This window comes from Gordionus sp. m RMFG-2023, chromosome 5 (genome assembly GCF_954871325.1).
Source record: "Gordionus sp. m RMFG-2023 chromosome 5, tfGorSpeb1-WG-v2, whole genome shotgun sequence".
NCBI lineage: Eukaryota > Metazoa > Nematomorpha > Gordioida > Chordodea > Parachordodidae > Gordionus > Gordionus sp. m RMFG-2023.
In genome coordinates this window covers 22,681,792-22,696,079 of record NC_088779.1, presented here as the reverse complement: position 1 = coordinate 22,696,079, position 14,288 = coordinate 22,681,792, and the positions used below count along the sequence as shown (strand labels likewise).

The following is a 14,288-nucleotide window of genomic DNA, read 5'->3' as shown; positions in this document are numbered from 1 at the left end:
TTTACAAAATATTTACATTTAAAAAAGTTAGCTAATAAAATATTTTTTCAAAAAAAAATCTAAAATCTATGATTTGTTTTCAAAAGTATTTTAAATATATATTCTTTTAAAGCTATTTATCTATAAATTGTGAGTATATTAATATTACTATTATAACATATTAGATAAGAGTTAACAGAATTTTTTTTGAAATTCATCATGGTATCGAAAAATAATTAAATAAATATATGAAAATACATAAAACAGGTGTGATTATTTTAGAGTTGTGCATAAAAAAGACGATTTAATGAAAAAAAAACGACTTGATATCATTTGTTAGGCTATAATTGGCATAACGACTATTAAAATCGAATAGATTAGCAATTTAAGAAGTTCAATCCTACTATACCATAGAAAGACATGATATATGAATATCTAAAGCAATTTTTAAGTTCTGTTCAAAAAATTATTTGGTACTATCGAATGATTTAATCCTTTGATTAATTATATACTGAGCAGTACATTTTAATCTTTAAAAAGTGCATTGCATATTTTATTAAAAGGCGTCGAATACATTTATTTAGCCTTTATTCGCGTATACCCTAAACCGGGCTTTTGACGAATAAAATCTAAAATGTAAGGTTTGAATTGGTGTAAATATAAATAGTTGGTTAAACTAATATCGGTATCGGAGTTTCGTCAAGGAAATTTGTGCTCTTCGCTAGGTCTGTGTTCAGTTTCGTAATCCAAATGAACGAAAGCTCTTTCGATTTCGGGCAACCCTTCTAATTTGACCTGCAGTTTTTCCCCAATATCGTGAGCCTCCTTAAGGAACATGGTCTCAGGTAGCATTATATCTACTTCAACCTGAATAGTAAGTTATAGTTTAATAAGAAATATTACATTTAACTTTAATTATCATAAATCCTAAACTCACCCAATTTAAATTGAATAAGAGTTTTTTTTTTGAATTAAATCTAATAATTGTTTTTATTCATTTATCACCAAAAAATTATTGCCGAAATGAAAAGCCCGAACGGTATCGATTTTAAGAATTTTTTCGCTATGATTCAAGCATATCCAAGTTATGAGTTGCAAAAATTTGGATTGTGCCGTGTGACCAGTTAGATATTGGATTTGTTCTTTTTTATAAAATATAAATATTCGCCAAATGTTTATCATAATTATTGTAGTTATGTCATTTCCTTCATCCTAATTTTGCTGTTTTTGAAATAATAGGGTAAAAGAAAATATTTAGGTGTATTCCAAAGTATCCAAAAATTTTCAAAACTTTATCGAAAAACACAAAATGAGTCCTTTTTTAATATAAAAATAAAAAGATCGCCATAACAAATTTAACTTAGCATTTATAAAATAAGTTCTGGATTAAATATAATGTATATATATTTATTTTAACTAATTAAATGTTGGAGGTTCATCAAATAGACCCCAAAGAAAATTTAATCTTGGGTATATATCATATAAGTACTCAAATTTTTGTGTAGAAATAATTAAAAAATGATATGACTTAGCCCCCCTCCCCCTCCCAAAGCTATTCCTCTGTATTTAGCTACAATTAAAAATCGATAATTTTATAATCAAAAACCTCTCGAGCGATTAAATATCTAACATTTTTTTAAAAACAAATAATTAATAAAACAAATATAACAAATACAACTTACTATAACCAGTCAACCACCAACTCATAGCTATGTATATGGCTATTAATAAAGCACCTATCGGATCCGCGTAACGCCAATACAAGAAACCTTGATTTAAAAAAAAACATGTATGACATCAAACTGATAAAATGCATAGTAGTTTTTAGAGTTTTATAATTAAATTATACGAGCTGAAAAAAGTAGTATTAGGGGAAAAAATATTATACGATGTTTAATTGCGATAAAAAACCGCGGAATTTTCCTTATATGCCATGTAAATATAATAATTAATTGTCACAATTTGTTCCATCTAAATTTCATTTTTTTTGCAAGAATATGAATAACTAAAAAAAACAATCCCTAACCCTTTCGTATCAATTCAAATATATAATGGTTCTGGCAAGTTTTGAAAATAACCATGGAAATTAGGGGCGTACCGATACCACTTTTTGGAGGCCGATCCGATATTCCCAATATTAAATTGATATCGGCCGATTTCCGATCCGATATCATGAATAATTTTGTATTCTGTAAAGATACCAATGGTTTTAATTTTTAATTTATTAGTATCACATCTATAATTTAACTATACCATAACTTATGTCATTTAAATATATTATAATGATCAGTTATAGTTAATATTCAATTCAATAAAATATTTTTATTGTTAAATCAGTTTTATATAACAAGTAATACATTAATCTATATACATAATAAGTAATAAACAAATATATATGAAATTTGAAAAAAATATTTAAAACAATATTTAACATTAATATATCAGATTTCTATTTAGAAATACCAAAATTTCAATTTATCAGAGCTCAGCCTGCGGCGATGGTAACTGACAATATCATCAGCTTCACAAAAACTGATTGTGAAGAGATTATCGTACACTTTTATAAACAACATGCCCCCCAAAAAATAACAATAAGGCAGAATGTTTATTAATTAATTTATTATTATTAAAAAAATATTACATAAAAATGGATTTAGATTTTATTCATAAAAATAAATGATTTTAGATATAACTTTTTTTAAAATTTTATAACATTTTATTTTTGTTAAAGACGCCATTTTATATCGTATCGGAAATTTTATAATATTGGCCCATAACCGATATTTTAAAATGGGTGAAATATCGGCCCGATCCGATCCGATAAAAAATATCGGTACATCCCTAATGGAAATTGAAGAAATTATATATAATCTTGGACGAGCAATATACGCGTGACAAATAATTTACAAATGAATAAATATTACATTACATTAAATTTACAAAAGAAAGGGTAACGATGATAAATTTAATTAGGTTAAAAAAATTATTACTTATACTAGGACGAGATTTAAACACCATACACAACATATATTTTCATAATTTTAGATATTGTAATTATATACTAAATAATTCATTGTAATGTTTGATTATTTTTTAACCTTTATATATTTTAAATAAGAAATTCTATCTAAAATTTTGTTATTAAGTTAAATATTTAAAATGGCAGTTGTAAAAATGGAGGCCTTGTCATGATTATGAGAGATAGTAAACAAATTAATTATTTACATTTCGTATATACAATATATTAAATTTATTATCCCATATAATTATATGTGGCAGAAGGGAATGATAGCATAGAAGTGGCATAACCAAGATTTATCCAAGAGGAGGTTACAAAAAAAATATCATCCCTCAAACCCCCATTGCCCGTTGAGCAACCTAACGATTAAAAAGCGGGTTGAAGCCATTTATTCTAAAAAAATTTACAAATGTTTAGTGCTTAATTGTATATTCGCCTTTAACCCACACTTATGAAAATTAAAATTTAATTACCTTTTAAAGTATAGGAAAATCGTTAACTTTCCTTTTTAAATTCTTAACTAAATAAACAAATAAAAAAAAAATGTTAAACATATATATCTTTTTTATGATTTTTAAATATAAATTTTTGTGTCTGATCTAAGGATAGCTTTAGATTTTGCCAATAAATGAAAATATATTTCAAAAAATAGGCCAAAGGAGATACCTTATATAGAGATACCAAATTACCTTTATTCAATAAGAAATTAACTCAGTTTGATGAATATAATTTCTCTAACAAGATAAATGCGCCATCAAGCTTTCGTTAAAAATATCTTCATTACAATAATACTCAATCAAATCGAAATTGAAAGAACATGGGTAATTCCATACCAAATCGATAACCTTTCCGCCCGACCTTTTTAATTTTGATAAAATTTTGCATACTGAGTGAACATTATTAGAAAGCATCGAATCCAAAATTTTAGCCTCCAAGTAGTTTTGATGGTCGAAAATGACCTTTTTTCTTTTATAAAATAATAATCTTGCGGTTTTTATTTAAGTTATAAATTTTGAACCTGAAAATTCCTCCTTCATAAAATTATAATGTATAAATATTGTAAAGAATCTAAGCAGTTTAATTATAAAATGAACCTGACAAAAGTTATGACATGGATAACTTAGCCGAAATCACTATATTTTTGATCATTGCCGTAAGCGTTTACCACAAAAAAATCCAGAAGGTATAAATTCTGACAGCATATGAAATAAATAACCACAGCATCCACATTAATAGATACACTCAATATTATTTTTAATGAAATTGGAATATCTCATATTAAGAAAAAAAACTTATTGAAAAAAATGATCTAAAAAAAGATAGCAAAACTATCAAAAGCCATTTCAGAAATAATAATTAACAATCCAGCAGTTGCCAAGGAAAGCTTATAAAGGACCTTATTCAGATCAAATAATAATACCTGTATAATTTTATAAGACTTAAGAGCCTATAAAAGGTATATTTTTTTTTGTCACCACAAAGAGTATGAGGCTGAAGAAATAATTTGGTAAATTATACTCCAATACCTGGGATATAAAAATTTACGGTTGCAAACGTTCATTGTGGAGAATATAGTAAATCCATGTGAAGATCTGTTTATCGATGAAATTAGAAGATATGTGATCTGTATGTAAAAAAACGATTGGTTGTTTGTGCAAAAAGTGGGTATAAATAGAAATGAAATGGAAATAAATTTTCTCCATCCTAAAGGATGAGCAAATTCTTTTGTTTATGCAGTGCCACCAGATTTTTATTTCAAAAAATAATATTCTAACTGTGAGCCCATCAAAAACGAATGGACGTACTTATTATTTATTGCAAATCGAAATTATCAAAGCGTCAAAAATACTTAAAATAATGAAAAGCCGAAAATAAGTAATATCTTCCGTGAATTTTAATTTTCCTATCATATTTGCAAAATTAATAAAATAATTTTTCGTAAATTAATATTTTTTTACAGGAAAAAAAATTATTATAATCACAGCTTAATACTTTCAATTCATGATATTAATCCTGAAAAATCTTATTATTTATGTTTATAAATAGGAAAAATCCCCAAAAAAATAACAATTTTAACAAATATGTGTTATTTTATATAGTAGCGCTATATATTTTTTAAAAATATTCATTTTTTAAAAAATCTAAATAACTAACCCATGGCTGTCCCAAGTTTAAATTTGTTTCAAATATAGATATAATATACGTGAATAATAAATTATTAAATTCAAATAAATTCGAAAAACCTGGAGTTTAAGGTCAAAAATTTGTAATTTAAATAAAAACCGCAAGATTATTATAATAAAAGGCCTTTACAAAATGACTTACAATTTTTATTTTCAGCATCATTATTTCTCAATTTTTAAAAATCGTATTTTTCGAAAAGAAATTATTTTTGGCACTTTTGATTATTGACATTTGAAACTATTAGTACTTGGATGCTACAATTTTTGACTGATGCTTTGTAATGATGTTCTCTCAGTATGCAAAATTTTATCAAAATTAAAAAGATCGAGACAAAAGTTATGACTTGGTATGGAATTAACCACATATTAAAATCAGTTTTATCTTTAAATAAAAAAATGGGCTGGAGGAATTGATGTTTTTCAACCCTCTCATTTTTAATTAACCCCATTCAGTATATCAGGACCGATAATTTTTTACAAATCGGATAAGGCCAATATTTTCAAAAATCGGATCTGATATTGGTATTGTGTAAGGCTTTGACTGTAATAATTATGGCTATGCCATTATTAAGTATCAGATCAGTTAGTAATAATTATTGATTCATATCTTTTATCCAACTTTGACATTATAATAAAGATTGAATGGACAAATAGTTTTGTTGATGAAAAAAATATATGAATTATGTGTAAATAAAACAAAATAAAAATCGATATAATTACTGTCTATCACATGTTTAAATTGGAAAAAAAATTAAGCCTATTCTATCCTTTAAAATATAAAAAACTAGGGCTGTGCTAATATTAATTATCGAATCGGCAACGATATTTAGCGCTTTCAAAAATATCAGTTTGAGCGGATATTTTTTAAAAACCGATCCAAATAGATATTTTTTATTGAATAATGTATCATATTTTATAAATATTTTCATTAATAAATTAATAAGTGGAACTAAAATATAATTGAATAATAATTTTTTATTATATTATCTGCAACAAGAATTTTAAAATATCTAACGAGTCACATTCAGCTAGTGGGCTCTATTTAGCCAATTTATAAAAATTAACTCAAGATTGTATCCAATAGTAAATTACTCGAGCTTATTTATTTTACCCATATATGGTAGAAGGGTTTGACTTGTACTTGCGAAATTTCGAGGCTTAGATAATATTTTGGACAAATCTTGATTTAACCCTTTCTATAAATCAGCTAAATGAAGCTGTTTAACAAAACTACGCATTAACCCATAAACAATGAAATATTAAATAAGATTATTACTTTTGGAGAATATAAAAAATACACTTAATCATTCGTGAAAGTTGGTTGGTTTTTTTTTCTAATAAAAAATATTGATATTTTTATGATATTGATTCATAAATAGTTGGTAAATAAAACTCAATAGAAATATCGGTATCGGAATCTGTTTTTTAGAATATCTAAAAATATCGTATCGAATCGGTAAAAAATTTGTGGATCAGCATAGCCCTACAAAAAACAATAAATCTTGGCTTACAAAATATATTATAAGTGGAGGATATCTTATGCCCAAAATTTATAGCAAAATATCCTTGAAGATTAGTGTTGCTAAATGGTGGGTTAATTTTTCAAAATAATATTATGGCGAGCCTCGTGATTTCGCAAATAGAGGTCCAAGCCTTTCTGCCATCTATGAACAAAATCTCCAGGTTTACATAATATTAATTTGGCTAAATTTTTACTCGGAAACTGTTTAAAAATCGGGCCGTTTAGCAATACCATTGAAGATCAAAAAAATTTTAAAATATGATTTCATCATGAAAGATTTGGAGAGTTTTAGGTAAAAATTAAATCAAAAGCCTGTTTCATTCTCAAAAAATCTTGACTTAAAAAGATTTTTTATTTTAAAGAGCATATCAAATTCAGAAGATAATTAAAGGTGTGAAAAAAATACAGGATAAAAGTATTTTAAAAAATATAGTAATTAGAGAGAAAGGGTATAAGAGTATTAGTAGAGGGAGAATTAAATGATACCTATATAGGCGCAAACGAGGGCGACGGAATTAGAGAAAAAATCGTTACGCTGATCCATGGTTAATACTTGAGCGCCAGGGGTCTTATACCGTCTCAGCACGATCCACAAAATCAATTTGGTCACTTTTTATTAAATAAAATATATATCACGTCTAGTATTATTATGATAAATTATATTTGTCCCTTTGTACATTTCATTAAACTTAATCTGGAGATTTCCGTCACGCCCATGTGGCGAGAAATTCTAAACAACCCGTGATACGAACAACAGTTTAGTTACGTAAAGATTAGTATTAAAATAAATCTTCCATCCCGAATATTTTAAATCTAAAAATCCCATCCAGGTCGAACAAAAAAGTAAGATAATAGGAGCTTGTGGAGAATAGTAGTCTATTTGAATAACTAAACAAATTTTTTGTAAAAATCTTAATTTATAGCCATAAATTAAGGTGGTCGATTGATTTGGCTAACAAAATATCTAGATTCCATTTAGTTTCTAAACTCGATCTGAACTAAATGCAACTGATCACTTTTACCAGTCCATTAATCTATAGTATTTATATAATATTAACCTATGGTGGTTAATGTGATAATAAGGGTAGCTGTGTCGACTTTTGGGTGCATATCGCCTTTGATCATTTGCCCGATCGAGGTAAATATGATTTGAAACGAGGCTATAGCCATGATGGAGGAAAGTATAACTAATCCTATAGGCTCAAGTCTGGTCCTTCCTATACAAAAATGTGCATTTAAAAAAATACTAATTAGTTAATTTTATCATTTAAAAAATCTTTCATATTATTTAGTTATCGACATTCCACAATGTTATCTTAGCTTTAAATAAAAATGATTTTGATTGGGCCTGATACAATCTGAGCTTAATCTTAAGATGGCTGGCTAATTTTAGCTTTTCTTATTTTTTTTCATTTACTGTGAATTGCTATTCCAATCAATCCTATTCACTTAATCTAAATTAAACTTTCGTGCTTTAAATAAATGATATAGCCAACTCAAAGTATTTCCACTTCTTTTTACAATATAAATTTACCCTGAGGGTAATGATATATGTTAGGCTTTCGACTGGCCCGGTTACTATACCATATGATAATCCCGGACACCAAATCTACGCAAGAATCTACCAGGCTGGAAATAATGGCCAGGGAACCAGATAAGGCGGCAGCTACTGATTTTATTATCATCAAGCACTATTGTGTATAAATATTTTAAAAAATTAAAACAAACTTACTAAATAATGATGAGAAATAATTGGCGAAACACGATTTTTTAATTTGTAAAATATTGATAGCTGGATTGAGGAAATCAAAAACAAATTCTAAAAATCATTTAAGACATTAGTCCCAGAGCATTCTAGCAAGAGAAATTGAAAAACCGAAACTTCTTGAAAAGATCAGTCTGGCCTATTATAAATTTTAACCAGACTGACTTATCACTTCAGCCTAAAAATATTTTTCCAATTCAAATTCAATGGCCAGATTTTCAGCCACTTCGATTTTCAGATAAATATATCCATAACTTTAAAATATAGAAATTAATTTAAATAAGCAAAAAATTAAAACAAATTTAAGCAAACTCTAGAAATATCGAATTTTTTAAGAACGATTCAATTATTGGCCTTTATATCTTTAAAGATAATGTGTTAGAATGTTCTGGTATATGTTTCAAACTATGTAAATAAAAAAATAGGATATAGAAATGTTTGAAATATGATTGAAGGAAAAATGGTGGGTATCCATGCCAATAACGTTCATCTAACCAAGTTAATGAAGAAAGTGACTTTAGCTAAACATTGATCATGAGATTCTTCATTAGGCTTTTTGACGATATCTTCCAGATTTTCGTTTTTAAATCTTATGTGATCTTCAAATTCCTTTATCAAGTGATCCTGCTTTTTGTAGAAAGATCTTTTTTGGTTAAAAAAAGAAAGAAAGATGATGAGTCTAATTTTAAACAAGATTATGAGATAATATATTTCATTTCATTTATATAAAATTTTCTAAGGAATATTAAAAAAAAATACTTATATTATTATAAAAAGTAACAAATGAAGAAATGACTAAATCAATTTGTTTCCAACCACCATTTAAAAATTAGAATTAAAAGTAATGATAAATTCATTGTAAATATCTACATATTATATGTATCTAAAAATTTGATTACATAGAATTGGAATTGATTCTATTTGCTCTTCTCTTAATTAATACTTGAACTAAATATATTTATAATAAAAGGTGGTTCTTATTAGCCTTTTCTTCTAATACCTAATTAATTAAAATGCCATATTTCTATTCTATTCAAATTTTAAATCCTTTCCAGAGAATTATTAAAAAACAGGATAACTTATGACTTAGCTCAGTTTCAAAATGCCCCTCTCTTAAAAAACTAACAAAACATATTTAATTGACAGAAATTATGTGTTTCATATTGTGTGAGAAAATAAATAAATAAAAATTGAAAGGTGGTTGATTTAATTTTAACCCTAATATCAGGAACTAATAAAAATCAAGGAAAAAAATTTATTTTACTATTCCTCACAAAATACTAGCGTTGTAAAATGGTTTATTTTGAGCCAATTTTTTAAAACGGCTAACTCAATATTTTAGGGTTAATGATGCTCACTACCATGTGAATGTATGGAAATATTCTAAATACCAACCTAATTTGCTAACTGACCAAAATTTATTAAAATGTAATAAGGCCCTTATTATTTAATATATTATTATGAAATCACATGGTCGATTCCGGCCTCCTATATATCATCCCCCCAAGGATGGAACCACCAAGTTAGATCAAGAAAAAAAACATGACCATTCCCAGGATTCGAACCCGTGACCATGGGATCAGTAAGCGAAGCTCTAGCCTACTAGGCCATAAAGGCTCTCCGAAAATCACAATTTTTCAAATATATATTATAAATATATTTGGTAGTGCCTATCCAAATGAAAAATAAACAAAATTCAAATTTGATAGGTAGTACCTTACGGTAGTAAGCATCATTAACCATATTTTAGCCAGAAAAATATTGCCTAAGCCTCAAGATTTCGTTAATATATGTCTAGACCTTTGTTCCTTCTATGAGCAAAATCTTCAGGCTTGCGTAGTATTTTTCTGGATAAAATATTGAGTAAGCCATTTTTAAAAATCAGCTCAAAACGAGCCGTTTAACAATACTACAAAATACTAAACAAATTCTAAAAAAATTTATCAAGAAAATATTAATTAACTGCTTTTTCTGCTAATCATTTTATTTGAAGAACAGTTTATAATAGCCCTGGTAAATTATTTAATATATACCTGACATTTTTTGGTAAACTTTTGTCCTTTTGCACTTGAGGTCCACTTTTTTTTGATAAAAAGTTGCTTAGATCAAAGGTATTTCCTAAATATTAGATATTACTTTAATAATATTAATCAATATGGATAAATGTACTCTTAATGCTTAAACAGTTAAATATAAAAGTTTTTTATTATTAAGATAATTATAAAATTTAAATATAATAAATTTACTAATTTTAGAATTATTAGCTTTAAATATATCTATAGATTAAATTTAACCTTTGGGTTTTTTAACTAGGACATTTTGAGTAGACAAATCTAGGGATGTACTTGATGAGACATGATTTAGAAAACCATTACGATTCTCCTTATTATATGCCCATTCAGCTGATAAAAAATTCATTACATATTCCCATAATAAATTAAACTTTTATCAATGTCTAAAAAATGATCAGTTGGACGAATTTCTTCAATACATATTTCTGAATTAGTTGGGGAGAATTCTTTAGATTTGGTATATTTTGAATTCATTCCTATAGAGCAAAAAGGATAACATAAATAAATTGAGTTGATAAATTAAATACTTATGCTTTATTTAATGGTTATAACAATCATTCTGAACGTGAACAACCCCTGCGTGCACACTTCAAAGATCATATAAAATGAATGAATTAATATTATTTACTCGTTTTAAATTTTGCAATGTAATAATTTTTAAAAATTTTCTGAATATGAATAATATTTTTTAAAAAAGGAGTTATAAATATATTTTTATTTATGTAATATTACATTTCGTTTATAATAAAATATGAATTTTAATTCATTAAAAAATTTTAATAAGGATGAATGGGGTGTGTATATTAGAGATCTATAAAGCTCGGCCCATCCGAACTCGGTCCAAGGGGCGGGACGGCAAGTTCTCTAAATATATTAAAACTGGCTGATCATACATAATAATAACGGGTTGGGCCGAGCAAATCATACATAAAAAAAATTTCGGGCTGGGGAAGGCAATTAGATAAAAAAAAATTTGAACAGGAACATCAGGGCTTTCGTAATATTTTTATACGCATTTTCTAGTTACAAAGAATATCTTTATAATGATAAAAATGCCAAATAAATAAATATTCAATTTAAATAGATTAGGTCAAATGATCTTTCGAAATAAATTGTAAATTGTATAATGTCAACAATTAGAATTAGTGCAATGTCATTAACAAAAAAATAAAAACAATTTAAAATTTGAATGTCATTACCAAAATAACATAAAAAAATATATTTTATTCCATATTTATGTACTAAAAATAATTTGTATAATTTTTCCTTATTTTATATAAAATCAGGCCGGGATGACCATTATGGCAAGCCCAACATTTTTTGATATATTTATTTGAATTTCAAGCAAATGCTATAATATTTAAAAAGAATATTACAACATGCTTATTTATGTGTATTCTAAGAGCTGTTTAATTAAAATATGTATAACATTTCGAGTTAGTGAAAGGGCTTGAAATACTGGGAACAGTCTCTGAAGGATCCTCTAAACTTAAGATTGAGGGTGTTGAATAACTCGATATTAATTTTATTAAACCACAAAAATAATTTAAAATAGATTTGCGTAAAACACAATTAATTACACCTTAAATATTTAAAATGAATATTAATTTAATTAAATCGTAAAAATAATAGACTTTTATAAAGCGAGATTAATTAATTATAAAAAATTTTTACAAATTAAAAGTTTTGGACTCGATAAACATAAAAATTATTATAACTTCTGAAATCACTTTTTCTTACATTCATTCCTAAATTTTAAATAGTCCAATATACTAATAAATATATCAAATTCATCTTAATGCTAAGGTTATCTTTAATCTAATTCTGCCTAACATAATCTATTAAATTGCTTAACTTCTCTCTTTATTTTTAAAATATTTAATCATAAATGAATAATACATAGTCCAAATATACTAAATAATTTATATAATTATGTCAAATTCTATCACCCCTTTTCCCTCAATTAGCCTAGACCCATATTTTCATTTAAACAATTACCTGTAGTCTTTAGTTATTTTGATCCACATCTTTTGTCAACTATGTCTAAAACTGATTTAAAGAAAGAAAATTATACATATAAAAGATTTTTAATTTAAAATAAGGCCAAAAAATTAGTGGGTGCAAATTATTTAAAAATTGGATGCTTTATAAAGAGGTACTAAACCATTTTAAAATTTTGTGCTAAATTTGAAAAAGTGGATGTTTTAACACCCAAAGTGTTATGAATTATTATTTATGGAATTGATGTCATTTATCGATTTTTAGACTTGTTATTATTTTTATTTCTTTTATCGATTTTTTTGAATTGTTACAATTTTTGAGCGATTCTTGGAGTTGTATTTATTTTTATCTTTCCTTTAATACGTTGATAGATATTTTCGAAGAATTATTTTAATTTTTACATTTTAGAAATAAAGATGAAAAAATAATAAAAGTGATACGTTAGAGAAAATGAAAATTAGAAAAAATAAAATTGAAAAATATAATAAATTTAACATTGGCGAAATCTAACACAAAGCACCTAGCTAGTAGGCCACTGTTATTAGCATTTTTTGCCTTCATTAATTTTACACTATTCACTTTTTTAGATATAGTCTTTTTAAATCCCTTATCATTTTCCTAAATTCTATTTCTATATTTTTATAAATTTCATCTTCGAAGAAAATAATGACTAACATTAACTATTGAATTTTGGCCTGCCCGCCCAGGCCCACCCATCTAAGTAGGAGGGCAAATCATTTTTTGAGAACGTAAGTACGGGCGGGCGGGTTGAAATTTTTTTAACTATTCGGGTTAATAAATATATACAATGGACGGGTAGATTAAAAAAAATTTAAATCATAAATATTAATAAAAAAAATTGTTTTGATTTAAAATTAGGTTTCATAAAATTTTCTTAAAATAAATAAACTATTTTGTATATTAAGAACTCATTTGGTGGAAATGACAAGAAAAAGATTAGCCAAAGCTATCAAGATTAGCAGGAAAAATATTGGCAAATTTTGCAATTAGTGCTTCTTCTGAACGAGGATTTAACTAACTATCGGGTTAATAAATTTATAAAATGGACGGGCAGGTTAAAAAAATTTTCAAATCATTTAAGTAAATTTTTATAAAAAATTGTTTCTTGGATTTAAAATTAGATATCATAAAAACTATTTTCTTGAAATAATTAACCTTTTTTTGTATATTTAGAACTACTTTGGTGGATATGACAAGAAATATTTGCCAAAGCTATCAAAATTAGCAAGAAAAATAATGGCAAATCTTGCAACTAGTGCTTGCTTCCTGAAAGAGGATTTAGCAAACTATGGGCCGGTAAGTAAGCGGGTTATTAAATTTATACGATGAACGGGCAGGTTTCAAATCATTTAGGTAATTATTAATAAAAAATTGTTTTTTGGATTTAAAATAATATATCATAAAACCTTTTTTTAAGATAAATAAACATTTTTGTATATTTAAAACTATGGTGGAAATTGCAAGAAAGAGTTTTGCCAAAGCTATCAAGATTAGCAAAAATAAATATTTGCAAATCCTGCAACTAATGCTTCTTCTGAACGAGGATTTAGCATTGCTGAAAGGTTTTTACAAAGAAGAACGTGTTTGAATCTAGAGATCTCGATTCATGATATTTTTACATTATAATTACATATAATATCAATTTAATATTTATATTTATTTCATAAATATTTTATCTGATCAAATAAATTATAGATAATTTAAGTTAAATATTTTTATGCTTAAT

The 14,288-nt window shown here is 26.0% G+C and overlaps 1 protein-coding gene across 1 annotated transcript; it reads right to left on the bottom strand.

Annotated features, from left to right (window-relative positions):
• Positions 1 to 252: 252 nt before the first annotated feature.
• On the bottom strand, positions 253 to 11,104 carry LOC135929557 (uncharacterized). The gene is made up of 11 exons (XM_065466196.1): positions 11,068 to 11,104; positions 10,912 to 11,016; positions 10,763 to 10,870; positions 10,502 to 10,586; positions 8,964 to 9,111; positions 8,238 to 8,394; positions 7,762 to 7,920; positions 7,190 to 7,312; positions 1,662 to 1,748; positions 985 to 1,121; positions 253 to 846 (listed from the first exon to the last, which is right to left on the bottom strand). Exons 2-11 carry the CDS (start codon positions 11,012 to 11,014, stop codon positions 679 to 681), a joined length of 1,275 nt encoding a protein of 424 aa, XP_065322268.1. The 5' UTR covers positions 11,015 to 11,016; positions 11,068 to 11,104; the 3' UTR covers positions 253 to 678.
• Positions 11,105 to 14,288: the final 3,184 nt, after the last annotated feature.